We start from the raw sequence: 22,073 nt of genomic DNA, 5'->3' as shown, positions 1-22,073 counted from the left end.
ACCAATAGTGAACAAGACCAACGGAATCCCTGCCCTCATGAAGCTTACATTCTAATAGGGGAGATAGGCCAAAAGACCAGTAGATTAAAATATCTAACAATACCCCGCCCCCATTCCAAGCCATTAGCGAGTTCTGTCATTCCAAGCTCTGAAATGAGTTCCACACATTCTCCATCTCCCACTCTCTCCCCTCCAACTCTGAAGGTGGGCTTCATCTCCTCTTTCCTGTTCTCCCTGGGTCCCACTGACATCTACCACACAGCCTCCACCCAGCAGACAGAGAGCGGTTCTTAAAACAGAAACCAGATCGTGCTACCCCTGCCTAAAACCCTCAGTGGCTGGATTCCCACTGCATTTCGAATAAAATCCAAACTTCTTCAAAGTAAGGCGAGCCCTCAAGGCCTTGCTGTTCATCAGGCCTCTTCCTGCCTCAGCAAATCATTCCTGCCCCTCCCTCTGCCCCCGGGAAACTTTCTCACATGTGCCAGCCTCTTCCACCTTTAGTGGTTTACACACGCTGTTCCCTCATGTGGACCACTGTGTCCCACCTCTCCCGACCCCTTTGATTGTCTGGGTTCTCACTCTTTGGGTCCGGCTTTAAGTGTCTCTTCCCTGGTGATTCCCCCCGCCCCCTGCCCCCTGCCACTACCTCTGTGTTGTTTTCTGTGACCGCAGCTGCTCATTTTTTCCATGGTACTTTCTTCCTCGTAACTGTATTTGTCTATTGCCTGCCTTCCTTTAAGTACCTGGGGCCTAGCACTGTGCGAAATAAATGTTTTATGAATGAATGAAGGGGCAGAGGTGGGCCTGGCATGAGTAAGTGCTCAGCTGTGTCCTCCCTTATCCCTCCCAAATGTCTCCGGCTGGCACCTCACTTCTAGGGCATTCCTGGGAGTCCTTGGGGAATAATGTGAAAGCTCTTCTCTTTACATTATGCATTTCCTGCCTGAGAAACTGTTAGAATAATGAGGAGGGCTGGAAGAGAGGGACTGAGAGGAGAGTTCCCGTAGCTCTTCCTTTCAGAACGTAACCATCTCTTCCTGGTGTTTTGGATGCTTGTAGAATTCCCCTCCCCTAACTGTGAGCTACCCCAGGGAGCTGATTCATCCCGGCGCCCCCTCAGGGCTTAGCCCAGCGCTCCCTGCATAGTAGGTGCTCAGGGAAATGTTAAGTGAGTGAAGAAAGTGATGGAAAAGGAAGAAGAGTGAGGGAGAAGAGAAGGCAAGGGGAGCAAGAGGCAGGAAGGGGTGATGAAGAGAGGAAAGACCGATGGAGGGAGTGAGCTTGGGATGGAGGGAAAGAAGGAAAACCTTGAGGCAGGAGTTGCTGGCCCAGCTTGGCCTTCGTGCCAGTGCCCCCCTCACCTCCCATGGGCTCCTTCCTGAACTCTGAGCCTCCGGATCCTGCTCAGGCCTCCTGGGGGTGACCAGCCCCGAGGGGACCTCTGCAGCGACCGGAGGCTGGGATTCCTCAACCTGTGGCACGACTCCATTCCTAATGTCCCCAGAGATTCCCGCTTAAATCTCCCCCCAATTCCTCATCTTTAGGCCCCAGGTCCAAGGACAGTTACTTCCAATGCAGTATCAGTGATCAAAAGTTCAGAGCAAACAAAGGGAAACAAACAAAACCAGACTTTCCTCCATGCCTTCAGCCCTCGGCCCCAGAGGGGTTCAGAGAGGAGGTGGCCTGCCTCTCCCTCATGGCCCAGGCTGGGCCAGCTGCCCCTCGGGAGGACCTGGGCGAGCCCAGGAGGCAGGGAGACCCAGAGGACCTGTTCCCACACTAGCTGTTGCCATGGTGGCCCTCCCAGGGGTGGTGGTTCCCAAGGTGCTGTGGAGAGCAGAGTTATGCCACTGCCACCACCAGCACGATGTAGAAGCTGCCCGGGATCCTTAACCCTTCTTAGGCTGCTGGCTGGTTGGCCTGGGGACCAGCCTGTGCCCTCCTCTCAGTCCACCAGGCAGACACAGGGCCAAGGAACAGGACGGAACCAGTGTCCTTCCCAATGCCCCACCTGCAGCCAGCCTCATGCCTTGGGACTGCCTTCTCCCCTGAAAGGACAACGCCGTACTCCTGGCAGGTCATTAGGGACCTCCTTTCTCTCAGGACCCCACTGGAGGTAGCGATCATTTGCCAGGGAGTCTGGGGGTGGGATTGTGAGAGTAGGGGGCAAGTAAGAAGGCTCCAGAGGGCACCACTCTCCCTCTGGGCCTCAGTGTGCTGAACTGTGACTGTTCATCACAACTCTCCATCTCCCTTCCCGGGTTCTTCTCCACCCTTGTCAGGGGCTCTCACTACTGGTTCCCCTTTAATGCCCCTTCCCCCCAGACACACGCATACTTCCAGGGTCCTTCTGTTCTCTTCACCCTCTCTTCGTGTTCTAATCTATGCATAGGAAAGTATCTTGTGTCAGTCATCCACACTCTAGTGTAAATTAGAGTCCATGTATACTTTATTTCTCAGGATATAGGATTAATAGACCTCATCTCAACTTATGGAATGAGAGCCTTGTTCCCTGTTATAGGAAACCCTAGCACCAGAGAGCTCCAAACAGGGTAGATAATTTTTTTTGTTCAGAGGAGAAAGAAAGCAGGAGCTTCTTGTGTGAGGTAAATTAGATGCCAGGGCTCTATAAGGAATTCTGCTTTGGCTCTGATTAACAAAAAAGAAAATGGAACACAAAAGGGAAATCTGAAGTGATAAGCAATAGGAGTTGCTTCTAGACAGAAGATCCTTTCTCTCTTTTTTGCCCCCTTCCACATTCCAGTATTGAGTCCTCTTCCTGGCAAACTCTTATTCATCCCTCAAGGTCCACACAGCTGTCACCTCCTCTGAGAACCCTTCTTGGATTCTTTCTTTATGCTCTCACTGCTCCTTGTTTGCCCCTCCATTAGAGTACTTATCACAGTATAGCTTGTTGCTTGTTTACTCAGTTATGGATGCTTCACCTTTTGAACACTTTTATCTCCAGCCCCTGCTCAGGGCTTAGGAGCTCAATGTTGAAGGAAGGAAGGAAGGAAGGGAGGATGGGAGGAAGGGGTAGAAAGCAAATGAATTAGCTGCTCACTGCTGACTCTTGTCTTTCACACCTGTCATTCTAGCCCATGTCTGGTTTCAGAATTTGTCCAGAACGATTCCCTGGAATGTTGGGCTCCTTGGTTGTGCCAGCCGAGTCTCCCCACCTCCTCCCCTGCCACCAGGGCTCCCATCCACTGCCCTCCACTCCTTTCGGCTTCCCTGGTTGTGACCAGCTGGGTTTTTCCTTCCTGACATTAATGGCTTAGATTGGCAGTGGAGTCCACTTGGAAGGGCCAGGGGCTCATGTCCTGGTTTCTTCTCCATCTTTCTTCTTCTCAGCCTTAATCAGGGTGTTCTTTTTTTTTTTTTTTTTTTTTTTTTTGCTTTTATTTGCATTTATTTTTTGCAGCATTTATTCCCAGGCCATAAGTTTTTGTTTCTTCAATTTCTTCTGGGATATCTTTTTCTTCTGGACAACCTCCTCTTCTGGTTTAGGAACAATCTGTCCTTTTTCAGTAAGGATCATCTCAATGTGGCAGGGAGAGCTCATGTATGGGTTGATCTGACCATGAGCTCTATAAGTCCTGCGCCGCATCTTGGGGGCTTTGTTCACCTGGATATGCTCAATGACCAGAGAATCTACATCTAAGCCCTTAAGTTCAGCATTACTCTCTGCATTTTTGAGCATGTGCAGTAAAAATTCAGCACTCTTTTTGGGCCACCGACCCTGCGTCCAGCCCCACTGTTTGGCCTGGGCACACCTACCAACTCCACCATTGTAACGATGGAATGGCAGACATTGCTTCTTTAAAGTGACATCCTTCAGATACTTGGTGGCTTTTTGGATATGCATACCCTTAATGGCCTGGGCTGTTTCACGAGTGTTCTTAAAGTGAACACGAAGATTTGAACTTCTCGACTTGCATGATTTTGTGGGGTTTTCTGGGTCAAGTGAATAGCGAACCATTTTTAGAGGTCACCTCAGGCCGCTGACCGGAAAAGCATCAGGGTGTTCTTTTATGAGCCTCATGCCCTCCCCAATTCTCTGAGTGCCAGTCTGGTTGCTCAGGTGTGCACTCTTGGGCACGAGTCCTGCCACATAAGAAGCCATATATAGAGAGGCTGGTAGGAGTTGTTTCCGTAGGGGCCCAGTCATGTCCCATGATATTGCTGAGCTTCAGGCTCACATCTGTGACATGGGAATTAAACCACCCCTGCCCTTATCCAAGGGAGTTATAAAGATTAAACGAGAAAGTCGGTGGATGGGGCCTCTGGATCCTCTAAAGCACTACCTGAAGTGAAAGTTATCATTCCTCCAACCTTCTCTCAGAGGCTGGGGTATTCCTCCAGAATCAAAACATTGGTGCCTCTGAAAGTAGTGATAGCTAACACCCAGTGCTTATGTGGGCCAAGCACTGCTCTAAGCCCTATATGTGGATTAATCCTCAGAACAAACCCAGGAGGAAAGGGCTCTCTTAAACACTCCCATTTATGGATGAAGAAATCAAGGCACAGAGGTCCCACAGAGAGTGGATTTCACAGCCTGAGTTTGACCTGAACTCATTCAGCCTGGCCCTGGCCCCATGCTCCTGACCACTGGCTCTATGGCCTCACACAGTCACAGGTAGGAGCTGGCCCCTCAGCACCAGGACTACCACTGCCATCGATTTACTACCCACACTCAGAATGCTGATTCTGGCTGCCACTGGCTTTGCACTTATGAGCTGTGCAACCTTGGGCAAATGACCACCTCTCTGAGCATGGTCTCTCATCCAGGAAATGGGAATAATCCTACATCTCCTGCAAATTTTGCCAGGAGGAATCACTGGAGGATGAATGCGTGAAACAGCCCGACTCAGGCAGGTGAATGGTACTTAACGAGTGTCCTTCCCCATTTACATGTAGGGAAACAGGGGAGCGCGGGCGGCAGGGGGGGCGGGAGTGGGGTGGCAGGGCTGACTTCCACAACAGAAAACACCAGAAACCCTTTTCCAGAAATGACTTGCTAGGGCCAATCACTGTGGGATGATGGGATGGATGTCCTGCTTGATGCAGGCGCTGGGGATATGGATGCTCGTGAGATGACTCACTGGCATGGCCATTTCCCTCTTGGTGACACAGTGATACCTGCGTGCTTGTTCCCCAAAGCAGTGAGAAATCAGAGAGCAGCCTGCTGCCAAGGCTACACCTGTGCTGCCCGTGCCTCTTCCCCCTTCCCTTCCTCGTCTCTCCTTCAAGGCCCAGGATCAGGAGCTGTCCCCAGGGCGTTTCCACACACACCCGTGGGCCCCTGGGAATGGGAGCCAAGGAGGTGAAGTGAGAGGCAGCCTGGAAGGGAGGCCAATCGGGGATCTCAGAGCAGGAGGAGGAGGGGGAGGAAGAGGGAGAAAGGAGGAGGGAGAGAAAAAGCGGGAAGGGGAAGATGAGGGGGTGGGGAGAAGGAGGGACCAAGCCCAGCGGTGGGACCTGACATGAACTGAACAGGCTGGAAATGGAACAGCTGGGCAAACCCAAAACGCTCTGTTTGGGGGTCTGCTGAGAAAGCATGTGAATGCGCAGAACTGGGGGAGCAATTCAAGGAAGAAATAAATCATCACCTCAGGGGTAGGTCAGAACAGGAGATGTTTATTCTAGCCCAGCCCAGATTAGTCGATGTTTTCTTTACATAACCATTATTTTTAACAGGCTGGCTTGGTGGCTGCATTAGCCTGACGCCACCCTGTCCTTGGCAGGTGGAAGGTTTGGTTACTTTGAGACCAAGGCTACTGTGGGTTTTTATTCTAACTGTGGACGCTGCTGGCTTCAGGCGAAGGGATCTGAATTCACTTTCCAAATGGAGATTTCGGAATCTGAGCTGTGTCACAGAATCCCACTTCCCTTATTAGAACAAAACCCAGCTCTGGGGTGGGTCGGGACTGGCCTGGGGGCCCATCTCCCTCAGCCCTCCCGGAGCACCACCATGCCCTTCGATGAGCTCACTCCATGGTAGCAAACTTCACCCCGGGAGGTGCCCAGGCCTCCTGAGCTTCTGCTGTGGGCGCCTCCTTCCCTGACCACTCTCCACCCCACCTCTTTGCTCCTTCACCTCCCCCCGCCCCGCAGAGCACATTGTTTCAATCTTCCTCTGCGCTTCCAAACCCTTTCCCTCTTTCCCCACTTTGGCCCCCATGGGGACTCCCCAGTTTCAGAGAGAATGGCTGACTTCTGGGGCCCAGGAACCCCCTGAAATTGCAGCCGAAGCTGTATGTGTGTGAGGGTGAATGTACGTTTTCTAGAGACAGGATCCGGAGCTTTCATCAAATTCTCGGAGGAGTTTGCACCCACCTCCCACCCCACCCCCTGCCAATCCCCCTGCCAATACGGAGAACTCTTAGTCTAGCAGTTAGAGGTTGGGCCAGCACAGGCCGTGAAGGCAGCTGGAGCCAGGTGGCCCCTGGCACGGCTTTTTAGCCTGGCCCAAGGAGTCCCTCTCACTTTGGGACTTTTGCTCCATCACCGTTTTCTTTCGAGCTCAGATCAGCTCTACTTGGGACTGAATGTGGACAGGAATGAGGGGGCCAGAGCTCCAGCCTCGCATCCACCACTGGCTGTGCAATCCTTGGCAGCTTGCTTAACTTGGCTGAGCGGCAGTTCTCCATTTGTAAACTTGGGGATAATACTGCCCACCTCAGCAGGTTCTCACAAGGCTCAAGTGAGATCCCATGTCTCTATGACTTAGCTTAGCAACTAACATTTCATGAAGCTTAATGTCCTTGCTTCCTCTCTTCCTTCTTTCCTGGATGAACTCTAAGGCTCTTTCCACATTTAATAGGTAGACTCCACCATAGGACCTTTGAGGAGAACTAAACTGGGGAGAGAGAGAACACAGGAGATCACAGCCCACGAGGAGCTGGAGCTGGAGGGTTAGATCTGGTGGAGGATTGGGAGAGGGAGGTCTGAGTAAGCAGAAGGTCCCCATTGTGGCAGAGAAGCAACCGAACCCCTATCTGATATTTGGAACACAGCTGGTTATCAGACTGGATTTTGGCTTTAACCAAATATTTGACATTTTGTCCAGCTCATTTCTAAATAGGAGGCTGGGGGCTGGGTCCATTTCCTAAGTTCCAGTTCAGTTCTCTCTGCTGCTCTGGGCTTCAGTTTTCATCAGAAGACATTCACACGAAGCCCCAGCTGGTGATCAGTTCATGGCAAAAAGCCAGGGGAAGTCTTATCTCTGAGGAGATTAGATTAGAATTTTCCTGTGTGACTGGGTGGTTAGTCCTGCACATGGTGATTTTATAACCCCCAGTGGAAATAGGACCCTAGAGTTGTCTGCCTTCTCAGACTGGTCACTTGGAAACACATCAGCTGTGAAAAAGCTGATTTAAGACCCCTCGGCCCCTGTATACACCACCAAGAGAGATGACTTGATTGCAGAGCTATCCCCAAATCTCTCCTTCCCCACGCTGCCTCTCCTCTTCCTGTAGGCCACAGGCTCTCAGCCTAAAGTAGCTTATTCTGTGCATTTCAGGTAGAACTAGAAGTCAAGGAAGTCAGGTCGCTCTTCTCTGACATTGATGAGGTAGGGGACCAGGGAGGAAGTTTCAGAAAATTCAAGGGTTCCTCTTTGTTCTTTGTACTATCCGTGCCTGTTCCAGCTTTCCCTGCCCTTGTTTGACCTGCCTCTTGCAGGACTGAGAGACAGCATCTTAGGGCATGCCCATGAAGTACTCTGAACTTCTCAAGATGTAAAGGGAAAGAGAAATCAAAGCCAGCTCTTATCTCCATCCAGATGATGGGAATCAAAACAGCCAAACCCGTGCCCTCTCTTGCCTCATTTGGCCAGTGGCTGAGTTAATTCCAGGCTGAGATCTCTCTTAGCTTGTACTAAGTTCGCCCTAAAGGCTGCCAGGTTATCAGCGACTAAATCACCAATCCATAAAAGTCATCTTGCAGCCTTCCTCAGACCCAGAGGAGTCTTACTCCATCCTTGCCTCCTTCACCGATGCTTTCTTTACTCTGGATTTGGCATCATATCTGGAACTTGAGCCTAGGAAATATTTTTAGCTACCAACCATGACTTCTTCCCTATTCACAACTGGGGCAATGAGAGGGTAGGGAATTGGAGAAGATTCTGCCAGCCACAGGGCCAACAGCTCCTTGAGGTGTCTTCCCTAAAAGATGAGTCTTGGCACGTCCCTCATTTTCTGAAAACGCTTCTATGGCTCCCTGTTGGATAGAGGTGAGATGCCCAAGACCCTTGACCATCTGGTCCCAGCCTAACTTTGAGGCTCAGTCCCTGCCCTCCCTGCCTACACACCTGAGCAAGAGTGTTCTTTGACCTGTGCACTGTCCTGCTTTTGGTTACACTCTTCCCCTTGCTTGGAGTGAAAGCCACTTATCCTTCGTGAAGTCTTTTCTGATCCATCCCATCCCACCAGCAAAACTTTGGGCCCTCACGGCCGCCATACACCTGTCCAAGACCATTTGTTGCACTGGATGGTTATATGGCTGTCTTTTAAGGGCCACTGTTTGGACTCACCTTTCCCATACCCCTGCCAACTAGGTCACAGGGACCTAAGTAGGTATGTTGGGAAAAATTATCTGAAATTTGGATAAGGCCAAGAGGATGACTGTATATTCCTTCGGTGTCATACTGAAGCCTTGTATAACAGACCTACAGGAAGATTATTTAATTGTCTAGAACTGTGCTATCAACACATGGCTATCGAGCCCTTGAAATGTGGCTAATACCACATGTCAAACTGACAATATCTTGGACATATTGGATTAAATAAAATATATTCTTAAAATTAGTTTCACCTATTTGCTTTTAATTTTTAATGTGGCTACAAGAAAAATTTAAATTACACACCTGATCCACGTTACATACTGTCAGATAACACTGCTCTAGAAGACAAGTTCATTGTTTGACTTTGTCATTTGCTATTATTAATGAAGGGCTCAGACCGTGAAATACATGTTAACTTGTAGATTTTTGCTGGTAGAGATTCAAATGATTTCTGTCCAATAAGAGAGATAATTCCTGTTTTATTACCCTGTAGGATATTTACCAGATTTGTCTCTAACTTAAAAAATAATTATTTTGGTGTGCCTTTCCTTTAAATCTCAGTCCCTTAAATGCTCTTTGAACCAGCTTTGTCATCTTATTGGTCCCCTCGTTAGTTAGTGAGTTCAGTAAAGTCTTTGACACATGTTCATTCTATATCTGTATGAGACTTGTGCTTTCACCTTTTTGGAAATTATACTTATATCTCTTATCTTTTGTACAGCTTAAGTATGGAGACTGAATTATTAACATGCTGGGTATTAAGTAGGGGCTCAATAAATGTTTGTTGAATTAATAAAAAGCACTTGCATAGAATTGGGACCTTATGTTTAAACTGCCAACTACACTTTGCAGTAGGGTCTTCATCTGCCACATGCCAGGAAGTTGGGGATGTAGGAAAGATGAGATCTTTCCAGGACCTTGAACTATTTAGGTGATCTCCACGAAGATTTTCGATTCTTGGGGCCTGTGATCCCAAGGGGATGCTGGCCAAAGCAAGTTCCTTCAATCAGCTCAAGGGGAGGTCCTCCCAGCCCCACCCACCCAGAGTGCTACAGGAAGCAGGGCGCCCAGGTAGGTTTCCCTTCCCTTGCTGCCCCATGGCCTGGGCTCCTGCCAGACTCAGCACTGTGAAGATCCCCCCATACAACTGTGACTCCTCCTTAGGGTCTGGACACAGAGGACTTTTGCCTCAGAAGCCAGGTCTTCAGGGGGCCCTGGTTAAATCTCTGGGCCCTGAGTCCAGGTAGACAATTGCAAAACGGTGTCTCTTCCCCTTTACCCTCCTGGCCATCTCCGCAGTGGGGAAGTCCAGCTGGCAGGTAAAGGTGGAAGTTGACTGCGAATTGCTTGAGGGCAGAAGCTTGTCATTTGCATGCCTAGCACCCGCTGAGCGCTCTGCCCAGCGCACAGCGGACACTCCGTGAATGCTAATCCACCTCCCCTCCCTCTGCCCTACTCCAGCCTGCAGCCAGCTTCCTCCCAGTGAGCCTGATCTACAGACTCCTCAGCCTCGACAGAATATTGATTCAGCAATCCCCTCTGGGAGTCTGGGCAGGATCCCTTGAGAATTAGGCATCAAGCTCAGGTTGGTGACCTTCTAGAAGTGTCACGCCAAGCCTGTCCTAGTCCACTTTCCTTACAAAGAGAAGAGAAGTTGGTAGAGGTTCTGCTGCTGGAGAAGAAGAATAAAAGCAACATTGCTCTTTTTTAAATTGTAATAAAATATACACAACAAAATTTATTATTTTAAGTGTATAGTTCAGTGGCATTAAGTATAATACATTCGCATTGTTGTACAACCGTCACCACTATCCATCTCCAGAAATTTTCCATCACCCCAAACTGAAACTCTGTACCTATTAAACAACAACTTCCCATTCCACACCCCTCCAGCCCTGGCAACCACCATCCTACTTTCTGTCTCTATGAACTTGACTACTCAGTGTACCTCATTTAAGTGGAATCATGCGGTATTTGTCCTTTTGTGATTATTTTAACGTAATGTCCTCAAAGTTCATCCATATTGTAGCATGTGTCAGAATTTCCTTCCTTTTTAAGGCTGAAAAAACTCCATTGTGTGTGTGTGTGTGTGTGTGTGTGTGAGAGAGAGAGAGAGAGAGAGAGAGAGAGAAAGAGAGAGAGAGAGATATCTCACACTTTGTTTCATTTTGTTTATCCCTTCATCCACTGATGAACACTTGGGTTGCTTCCACCCTTCTGGCTCTTGTGAATAATAAGTGTACGATTATCTCTTCAACTTTTAGTTCTTCTGGGTATGTGCCCAGAAGTGGAATTGCTGGATCATATGGTAATTCTGTATTTAATTTTTTGAGGTAAAAGCAAGATTTCTGAGCACCTGTGTTGTGCTAGCTGTGAGCTAGGTTTCATATGACATCTCATGTAACCCACAAAACCACCCTATGGGGTGGAGATTATTGTCTCCACTTTATAGAAAGTGAAGGTTCCAGAAACTAAATGACTTGCTCAAGGTTATAGGTAGTGACTGCAATCAAATTCGAACCCAGGTCGGCTTGATTCCAAGGCCACATTCTTCCCAGGCAGCAGGTGATGAAAACAAATACAGTCCTCAAAAGGAGGCCACACCTTAAAGCTTAATTCACAATTACACCTTTAATTAACATTTAACACTTTCCTTAATGAGCAGTTAACACCTTAGCAGGAATCAGTTGCTGACAGAAGAATGGGTCATCACTCCCCCTTTTGTCCTGTCAAATGAAACACTGTCTTCCAGATGGTTCCCAGACACAGCGCCTCTCTCCCTGGTCTCCCACCCTTTCCCCTCCCACATCACCAGACCTCCCTCATTCATTGGCTAGACCCACATGACCGCCTCCCCCCAAAGCCTCTCCTCCACCCAGAAGTCTTCCCAGCCACACCCCCAGGAGGGGTCCCTCCTCCTTGCTTCCCTGGGCTTCTGGGCCTCCCTGGAGTAGGCAGCCCTGAACTTTGTTCTATTGGTTTACAGACAAACTCCCTCCTGGCTGCGCAGTTTCCGTCGTCCCTTTGTATAACCTATACCTACCAGTGCCTGGGGCTCTGTAACTAAATCAGTGATTCAATGAGTGATTCACTCAATCAATGACAGTACGGAAGACAGGAACGAAGAAAGAGAAAGCCAGAATCATCCTCCTCTACTTCACTATTTGTGTAAGACCAGGCTGTGAGTTGCTCAGAATAATTTTTGTGCTACATTTGGCATCACTGCGCAAGCCTGAGCCATTTTGGGGTTGGAAACTCCCAGGAAAAGCAATGGAATTATCCTCTTGGAGAAATATGCCCACGTGGCTGGCCCAAGGAAGGGGAGGAGGGGCTTTCAGTGTTGGTAGGGATTTCATGTCTGAGGAAAACCAAATCCCAAGGAGGGGGGGAATTCTTTGTGAGGCCTTCAGCACAATTATTCATTCACCCAGTCATCCCACAGACACGCACTTCCTCTGAGGGAGGCACGCACCTGGGCACCCTGCTGGAACCTGAGGGAAAAGAGGAAAGTAGGACCCTCTCCTGAGGTGCTCGGCCAGGGGAAGCTGCGTCCTCTGGGAGGGACACGGGGCTTCTCTAGGAGGAGGAAGGGGATGCTCAGCCCAGCCCACGGGCAGGGAGGCAAATGGCTGCTCCTGAGGCCAAGTCCCTGGATTGTCAGGATGCACTGGCCTCACCTGCAGGCTTGGCTAACACTCCAGTCTTTGATGTCAGGACAAGTGGATGAGGACCACACAGCAGGCAGGAGGGAGCTGGAGCGGTGGGCAAGGAGAGAGAAAGAGCCGGGTATCTGGGGTGGCAGCTGCCCGAAGCCAGAGGGTAGGGGGAAGTGCCAACAGGTAGGGGAGCCCAGGCCAGAGTCGCGGCAGGACCTCCCCGTGAAGCCACCCCCACCCCACCCCCAACCGTGCACTAGTCCAGCTTGGCTTAGAGGACTGTCTGTTTAGAGGGCTTCAAGCTCCACAGGCCACAAACAGGAAAATGTTTTGCAGAAAGAGAGACAGGATTCAAATTTGATTGGAGGGCAAGGATTTGGGATTATTTGCCCAAGAGAGAAGGAAGCACTTAAGTGACTTGGTCATTCATGATTCTTTGTAAGGTGTTAGGATGACAGACAGCATTAACCCATAAGGTGTTAGGATGACAGACAGCATTAACCCAAATGGTCCCCATAGCAACCCCATGAGGTGAGCAGGGCAGGACAGCATCCCATTGTGCAGGCAAAGAAAACGGGGCACGAAAAGGTTAAGGCTCTTGCTGGCCACTCCGTACTTCAACAGTAAAGGAGATTTGACATCAGTGTTTCTGGGTCCAGGGTCCTTGTTCACCTCGGGCTGCCTCTCCTGACCCAGTGAGGGAAAGGGGGGAACCCCCATCAGGGGGACTTTGAGACCAAGCCCACTATGGGTGGCTGTCTGAGGAGTGGTCACAGGAAAGGGAGGGGGAGGGGGACAGGCTCTGCATCAACCTGGGGCCTGTGCAGCCCACTGCACCCACCTCCGCTCTTGGTCCAGGTGCCCAGAGTCCCGTGGCCCCGGCAGCTTGAGTGCATTGCTTTTCCCAGGTCTCAGTAGGGGCACTTGGTGAACTCAGAGGCTTCATGGCTGGGAAAGGCTGTCCAGGTTCTGTGATTCAGTGTGCCGGCAGGAAAATAAATCCACCAGAATGATTTCTTTTTTCTTCCAACAAAGAAATGAGACTCGTAATCCAACAGTGACTGCCAGAGGACAGCCTGCTCTGAATTCCTTTCCTGCCTTGCTTACAGTCATTAAATTGGTCACTTGGGTTCAGGGGATGAAAGTGCGCCTGGCAGGACTGCGGTTGGCCTGGTTAACTTGCCGGCTTCCGCCTGGGACGGGATGGACCGAAGCTCTGTTCCCCACTGGGCTCTCCCTCTTGGATACTCAGAAATGCTCTCCCTGGGTCATAGCGGGGAGGGCGGAGGGCTCGACTCAAACCCTTCCTCTCTGATCAAAAAACTTTCCAACAGCCCACCTCCCTGGAGTGAATCTGGCGTATTGTCACATTCACTGGACATTCATTCTGCCAAATATTTCATGACAGTAGCTCCTTTATTCCTAACATCACCCTCTGGAGGAGGTGTGATCCTCTCTCTAAAGACGGGGAGTCTGAGGCTCAGAGAAGTGATCTTGTGTGGGTCAGGCAGCGAGCGAGCCACAGAACTGTGGCCTGGATCTAATATACGCCTCACGCTGGTCATTTCAGGCAGGTATTGTTAGCAACTGTTTCCTCAGTCAAGAAACTGAGACTAAGCCTAATTAAGCTCGTCCAAGGCAAACAACTGCTGACGGAGAGACCTGAAATCAGAGCCAAAGCCCAGCCTTTACAGTCTTGTCTCCCCGCTGGGCAGGCTGTCTTCCCGCACAGCACCCTTACCTGTGCTCACTAGGTGTCTCCACCCTCAGCCCTTCTCCCGCCCCCATTCTCTCAGCCAGCTCGCTGAAGCCAGCACTGAGTATCTTCACAGCCCAGCTTCAAACGGGCTTCTCCACAAAGCCTTCCCTGACGTTTTGGACCATGTCCATCTCTCCCTTTTTCTCCTTCCCAATCTCCCATTGTTTTTATTAAACATAAGGGCACTTCATTATGGCTTTGGCTTACTTCGCATGTGTAGGCCTTGTTCCTGCCCCCTCTTGCCCTCCCTAAATGATAGGGATAGAGTAGGATAATGAAATAGTCAGTTTAGAAATCCCAGTAGGGGATTAAGGACAGAAAGGGAATTTTAAGGGAGTTTGGGAGACTGTTGTAAGCTAATGACCACTCAAGAAAAGAATCCAGTAACCTAGCAACAATCTACACTGCCTTGAAGGGAGACCAGGTGCATCCAAGCACCAGGCACACTCAAGCCACAAACCCTGATAGTTAGAACACAAGACAATAGATATGGGGTCTGAATCTTGTTACGTGAAGTCAGGGAGTTAATAGTCCTTGAAGAGCAGCATTTCTGCATGTAGCCAAGACAGAAATATAGGTGAAAGGGGAAAAAAAGGGGGAAAGGGGACATTATACCAAAACCTGAGATGAGTTACCATATTTTAGTATATGTCACCACTCTTTTGCTAATATACATATGATTTAAATAGCGCCATGACAGTCCTGTTCAAACCATGTAGGGTCAAAGGAGGAACTAATGATGTAAGCTTTGATGTCTGCCCAAGCATGAGGAAGAAGGTGGTCTTCCCCCCTTCCCACTTCTCTTTTGTTTATAAAAATAAAGTCCTCTCAGTCCTTGGGGCAAAGCCTTCTCGCCTGCCTGCTTGTATTTCTCACGAGCATCCTATGGTAATAAACTCACTCTTTGCCTGCCACTTTGCCTCTTGCTGAATTCTTTCTGCACCAAGACAAAAGAACCTGAGCTTCGGTAAGTCCTGACACAGGTGAGCGGTTTCAATTAAAAGAACCATGGGTTCCGCACATATGGTCACCTTATCTTTGATAAAGGAAGCAAGAATATACAATGGAGAAAAGACAGCCTCTTCAATAAGTGGTGCTGGGAAAACTGGAACAGCTACATTTAAAAGAATGAAATTAGAACACTTCCTAACACCATACACAAAAATAAACTCAAAATGGATTAAAATCCTAAATGTAAGGCCAGACACTATAAAACTCTTAGAGGAAAACATAGGAAGAACACTCTATGACATACATCACAGCAAGATCCTTTCTGACCCACCTCCTAGAGAAATGGAAATAAAAACAAAAGTAAACAAATGGGACCTAATGAAACTTAAAAGCTTTTGCACAGCAAAGGAAACCATAAACAAGACGAAAAGACAACACTCAGAATGGGAGAAAATATTTGCAAACGAAGCAATTGAAAAAGGATTAATCTCCAAAATATACAAGCTGCTCATGCAGCTCAATATCAAAAAAAACAAACAACCCAATCCAAAAATGGGCAGAAGACCTAAATAGACATTTCTCCAAAGAAGATATACAGATGGCCAACAAACACATGAAAGGATGCTCAACATCACTAATCATTAGAGAAATGCAATTCAAAACTACAATGAGGTATCACCTCACACCAGTCAGAATGGTCATCATCAAAAAATCTACAAACAATAAATGCTGGAGAGGGTGTGGAAAAAAGGGAACCCTCTTGCACTGTTGGTGGGAATGTAAATTGATACAGCCACTATGGAGAACAGTATGGAGGTTCCTTAAAAACCTAAAAATAGAACTACCATATGACCCAGCAATCCCACTACTGGGCATATATCCTTAGAAAACCATAATTCAAAAAGAGTCATGTACCACAATGTTCATTGCAGCTTTATTTACAGTAGCCAGGACATGGAAGCAACCTAAGTGTCCATCGACAGATGAATGGATAAAGAAGATGTGGCACATGTATACAATGGAATATTACTCAGCCATAAAAAGGAACGAAATTGGGTTATTTGTAGTGAGGTGGATGGACCTAGAGTCTGTCATACAGAGTGAAGTAAGTCAGAAAGAGAAAAACAAATACTGTATGCTAACACATATATATGGAATCTAAAAAAAAAAAATGGTTCTGATGAACCTAGGGGCAGGACAGGAATAAAGACGCAGACATAGAGAATGGACTTGAGGACATGGGGAGGGGGAAGGGTAAGCTGGGATGAAGTGAGAGAGTGGCATGGACATATATGCACTACCAAATGTAAAATAGATAGCTAGTGGGAAGCAGCTGCATCACACAGGGAGATCAGCTCGGTGCTTTGTGACCACCTAGAGTGGTGGGATAGGGAGGGTGGGAGGGAGACGCAAGAGGGAGGAGATATGGGGATATATGTATACATATAGCTGATTCACTTTGTTATACAGCAGAACTAACACACCATTGTAAAGCAATTATACTCCAGTAAAGATGTTAAAAAAAAAAACAAAAAACACAGTGGGTTCGAGTCTCCTCCTAAGTCAGGGATTGTGGATTCAAGTCCCACTGCAGAAGGAGTGCGGTTTCATAAAGAGTAACAACCAATCATCTGAGATGTCATGTTGCTTACAGCCCTGAGAGGTCAACTCTAGATATTACAAGTATCTACCATATCATCCAGCACAGTGCCAACCACAAAACAGGTGTTGAATAAATTCCACAAGTTTGTGTGTTATTGTTCAAAGCATTTGGGTATCCATTGTCTTGATGAATTTCCCTGAGAACCTTGTGAGGTTGGTATACAGGTTCTGAGGGACTAGCTGTAGCTAAGGTGACTAGCTGGTTAGTTGAAGAGCAGGGCTGGGACTCAGATTTTCTGTTCCCATGTGGAGGGCTCTTTCCTCTGCCGGGCCACAGATAGAGGATCATCTGTTTCCTGAAATGGTATCCCTGGTCAGCTGAGTTTTCTCTACTGTTTCTTCCTCCACCCCAGGACCCCAGCCATGAGAAGGGTCCTGCTGGTGTCTTATTGAGGATGTCATCAGACTGGCTCTGAGGGCAGCTTGAGTCAGAGAGTGAGGGGTGGTAAGAAACATCTCAGGTGAAGCCCCCAGTGAGTCCAGCAACTGGCAGGGCTGAGGTCCTGGTCCAAGTGAGGACCCTCCCAGTAACCCCCAAAGGTTCATGCTGGGTCTTGGTCTGCAGGGTCCCTGTCCCACCCCATGGCCCTGCAGGGAGCCACCAGTAAGTGCAGGTGATCAGTTCCAGACCAATCCCCAGGTAGCCACAGGATGCTTCCTCCAGTGGGGGTTAGGGGGTGGGGAAGGAAAACCATCCAAGACCTGCTATCACCTGACACACAAGAGGAAATAAGGCGGAAGGAGACGTCACTGCGGTTTTGCCCACAGAGTTGCAGGAGGGAACCAGAAGCAGAGCTGCTCCCTCAGGCAGTGGATGCTCCCATCGGGCATATCCAGAGCTGCTTTGCCAAGAAAGAGAATTAGGTTACATGGTTACATTCTCAGCCAGACAGCCCAAAGGATCTGGGGGGCATCCAGGAGCCCAGCCCCTTCTCTCTGCTCCAAGCCAACCAGTCAGCTGCAAGATCTGACCCCCTAAGGCTCAGGAAGGCGGTAAGGGTCATGGTGGCATCCTCATATGATCTGGTGCATCATTTGTGGGCTCTTCATATGCCTGCTTAGCCCCTACTGTGTATCCAAGAACAGCCCCAGAGAGTTGTGATCACTTTCCATTTCTCCGTCTGTGGCTTATCCGCCTTGTGGAGGAGGCCAGTGTTGGAGCGGGGACCAGGGCTGGGTATGTGACACCTGCTTTTTGAGAGCAGCCCTGGCATGAACTGCTTGCTCGAAACTTTGCACAGCTTCCTGCTCTGGGAAATGCAGGATTAACTGAATGACATATGCAGTGATTATGGGGAAGCAATGGGGTGAGGGGAGGACTGTCTGTAGATCCTGCCAAGGAGACCAGGAATTAATTCAACCTGTCACTTACACTGAGCTCCCTTAGAAGGTGACTGGTGCAGTCACCTCATCTATCCCCAATACAGTACATCATAGCCATAGCCCGAGCGCATACTGCAGAGCGGGCCAGAGCCTTGGGGAGGCCCGCAAAGAGGGCTGCTGCACTGGGGTAAACAGGCCACAGCCACGGCAGCAACGCCGTTAGATTCCATCCCATGACATTCGATCCAGTATTCGCTCACCACCTGCTATATGCTGGGAACACTGCCAAGGTTATATGTATTGATAAAATAATCTTCAAGTTGAAGAAGCTCACTCCAGGTGTACGTGTAGTATGTCTGCACTTTCCAGGATAATCTCAAAACATTCTGTAAATTCTGCTAAAAACAGGGAGCATATGCATTCTTTTTCACACCTGTAAGCCCTGTGCCTGACACAGAATCTGGAACGGAGTATGACTTAATGTACGTTTGCTGAATGAACAAATGAACAAATGCCTGGATCATCTGAGTTGGGCCAGCTAGTTCACGGGGACTCTGCAGAGAGTCAGTATTCAATGTGCTCTGCTGGCTGTCCCTCCACAACCCCTTGGTTTCCTCTCAGGAGATCCTCCTCACTCCTCCACCTTTTTCTCTCTAACATACCACGCCCCCCGAGACCTGTGCTCTGCAATTTTGCATTCAGCTCTCCACTCCCTGTCCCCAAAGCCCAAGTTACCAAAGATAACTAATGTTAGCAGGTCAGAGTCAGCACAGATGCACTTTAAGATGCTTAGCCTGGCTGGAGAGCCCTAGACAGAGCCGGATGTATTTTTAGGTCTTTGGGTATCTGGAAAGGTATTGAGATGCAGTCGTTGTTACAGACACCCTGGCAAATCAGTATTCTGCTGCTGGCCTCCCCACACCAGCAGTTTCCATTCAGTGTCTCAAAAGCAAGGGTTGCCATGGAGATTGAGCTGCAGGGCAACTGAACTTCCCGTTGGGAAACAGCGGCACAGGTAAAGCTCTGGGCCAATGGGAATCAAGGAGCTCCATGGATGGCCACAGCTTCTTCTCCTGAAGGCAAATGATTGCAGAGTCCCTGGCATCCTCAGAAGGGGTTAGCCGGGAGATAGAGGATGCTGTGTCTGGAACTTCATTCAGGGAGGGATTGATACTGATTCTATTTCTCCCTCACACCTGTCATAGGATTGATTTAGTTCTCTCTGTGTTCCATTGCCCAAGGACTTTGGCCATCCAAAAAGAAGTCTGGAAGCTGCTTGGGGAGGAAGGTGGCAGGGCCATTTTGTAGTAGAGGCCAGTCCTGGCAAATACTTAGACACAAGCTCTGTGTGGGGTTTGGGGAGGCCAGGTCAACCCAGTCCTGGAGCCAGTTGAATCATAGTAACCCACTCTTCCAGTGACACTGGATAGGATTATCTTATTTTATCCTTGATATCATGCAGGGAGGCAGCCAAGACAGGTAGCATGGTCCCCAATTTTCCCATTCATTCAACAAACGTTTCCTGTGTACCAGATATGCTCGGCAACCAAGATTTAAAAATCTGAGGCTACAAGAGGCTAAGTGACCCACAGACAGTTACAAAACTGGTAAGAGGTAGAACCAGAAGAACCCCCAGTTCTGTCCAGTCCATAGATTCAGAGGGATAAGAGCCCAAAGAAGTTCTCAGAGAGCATTTAGCCTGATCCTTGAACTTCACAGAAAATAAACTGAGGCCCAGAGAGAGCGTGAAACTTGGTCACTCAGAGAGTTGGTGATAGAGCAAGGGCCAGGGTTCTTTGCCCACTCTCCTTCTCATCACCAAAAGCTCTTTCTAGGGAAATGTGTGTCCCAAATTTTTATAGGACGCTCGCTCTGTGTCAGGCACTGGATCAGCTAAGAATTTCTTTTAGTTGTTGTTAACAGAGACGTGATCACAGTGACTTAAAAAAACTAAGCGTTTATCCTCTTTCATACAAGAAGTCCAGAAGCAGGTATTCCAGGGCTGTATGATAGGTCAACAAGGTCATCAGTCATGCAGGTTCCTTCTAGCTTTCTGCATCACTGTTGTTAGCACACAGTTCAATCCTAAAACACCCAAGATGGCTGCTGGAGTGCTAGCCATTATATCCACATTCCAGGCAGGAAAAGGGAGATAGGAAAGGAACAAAAGGGCATGCATGCAAGCCTTGTCTGCCCCCTCCTCTCCTTTAGGGGTCTTCCTGAAAGCCCATCTAAGTTCCATTTATAACCCATTAGCACTTGCCAATTGTAAGGGAGGGAGGTTAAGAAATGTCATCTTTTACCTGGGTACATTGCACCCTAAATAACATTGGAGTTATGGTAGGAATGAAGAATGGGAGAATATTGGGAGCAGAATTTTTCTAGGCACTGTATGGGAATACAACACACACACACACACACATACAGTATATATATATATATATATATACACATATATATATACACACACACACATACATACATAGATACACATATACATATATGTGTGTGTATACATGCTACATATTGGTCCTAAGATTTATAAAGGGTTTTTGTTTCCTGCTTCTTAAAACTTTTCTGTACTTTCTAAATTTTCAGCAGTGTGTGTATCTATTTATTTGACAATGAGGAAAAAAACCACTACCCATCATCCCTCTTTTAATTATCCACACGGGTGATTATTAGCCAGGCTCAGAGTCATCTATGTTATGCTACTTTCATGAAGATAGAGCAAAAATTCTTAAAACAGTGTTTGAACAAACTTAATATCAATTCAATTCAGTTACAGCAAACTCTACAGATTTTGCAGATATCACCCTTGGAAGGGGCTTGGAGTAGAAGAGGCAATCCACCAAGGAGCTGGAGAAAATCATAGCTTTATGCAACGCTAGCCCCTCGGCCCTGAGCCTCCACTGCTGCCAGCCCCCAGCTCATCTTGTCTGGGAGCGCCTCCCACACACAGTCTCCTGGAGGCTGAAACCTAATGCCCTCTGGGGCTGCTGGGCTGCACGCCCGCCTGGAGCCTGCTGAACAGCAGGGGTGGGCCCTGTGGGTCTGCCAGCAAGGCTCAGCCTTTGCCCAGCCTCTCGCAGGTGGCTCCGGTTATTTGTGAACTGGAGCTGTCCTCCTCAAGGAATTGCAAGGTAGGTCAGGGACACGGAGGAGGCCCACAGTAAACCAAAGCCTGGGTCCAGGCATCCTGTCTCCTGCCACGGCCCTGGAAATATTTCAGGAGTGATTCACGGGCCAACACAGGGGCATGACTGGGCTCACAGGGAGCCCCCTGCAAGACTTTCTCCCCACGTGGTGCTTCTTGACAAGATTTTTAAGTAATGTGTTGTCCAAGGCATGAGGAAAAGGTTTTTGAGAGGGGACTGTGGAAAAGCAAGGGTTGGTCTATTCAGTATGGAATTGAAGTATGGGTGGTTCACTCACGAGATAGCCCAGACCCTCCTAGTGTATCTAAAATCCATTCTCCCCTTAATCTTTGCTAAATGAACACCAGTTTTATTTGGGGGCAGTAATGTGCTCAGTTGAAATATCTGATCTCTCAGGCTCACTTGCAGATTTACGCAGGGACAGATAATAAAATACAGGTAAATGTCCCTGGGAAGGCTGTCCATCCCTTAATAAAAGGCAAGGGCCCAAGAGAAGAAGACTGCATTTGGGCCTCAGCCCCCGCCCCCTTCTTCCTGCCTGGAATGAGGAGATGAGTGGGAATGGAGCAGCTGGCTTGTGACTCTGGGAAGAAGAGCCTCACGCTTGGATGGCAGAGCAGGAAGCTGGAATGCTCTGAGGCCCTTCGGGAATTTCTTGACATCATCCCTGGACTCCCTACCTCCTGACTTCTTGTTATATGACAAAAATAAAAGCCCAATTTGGGTAAACCAACATGGGTTTCTGTTACTCAGGAAGGCAAATATAATCCTAACTGATGCCTGAAGATTGCCAGAGGGCTGTGCCTTTTTGTGTGTTCGAAGCCTCGCCAACCAATATGCAGTTCCCGTCTTGGTTCTGTCCCTAGGCTCACTTACTCTGGGGTTAGAAACGGGTCAGCTTGGGTCAGATCACCCCATTTATCAGGGAGGGAAACTGCGGCTGAATTCTCCCCACAGAACTCACAGCTGGCCTGGGCGTGCATCTCAGCCTCGGC

The 22,073-nt window shown here is 48.7% G+C and overlaps 1 protein-coding gene across 1 annotated transcript; it reads right to left on the bottom strand.

Moving 5' to 3' along the window:
- Positions 1–3,429: 3,429 nt before the first annotated feature.
- LOC133088324 (large ribosomal subunit protein uL22-like) lies at positions 3,430–4,015 on the bottom strand. The gene has a single exon (XM_061186204.1). It carries the CDS (start codon positions 3,983–3,985, stop codon positions 3,431–3,433), a length of 555 nt encoding a protein of 184 aa, XP_061042187.1. The 5' UTR covers positions 3,986–4,015; the 3' UTR covers position 3,430.
- Between the last annotated feature and the right edge of the window lie 18,058 nt (positions 4,016–22,073).

This window comes from Eubalaena glacialis, chromosome 3 (assembly GCF_028564815.1).
Source record: "Eubalaena glacialis isolate mEubGla1 chromosome 3, mEubGla1.1.hap2.+ XY, whole genome shotgun sequence".
Taxonomy (NCBI): domain Eukaryota; kingdom Metazoa; phylum Chordata; class Mammalia; order Artiodactyla; family Balaenidae; genus Eubalaena; species Eubalaena glacialis.
The sequence above is the reverse complement of the archived record's forward strand: the minus strand, read 5'-3'. Positions and strand labels throughout refer to the sequence as shown.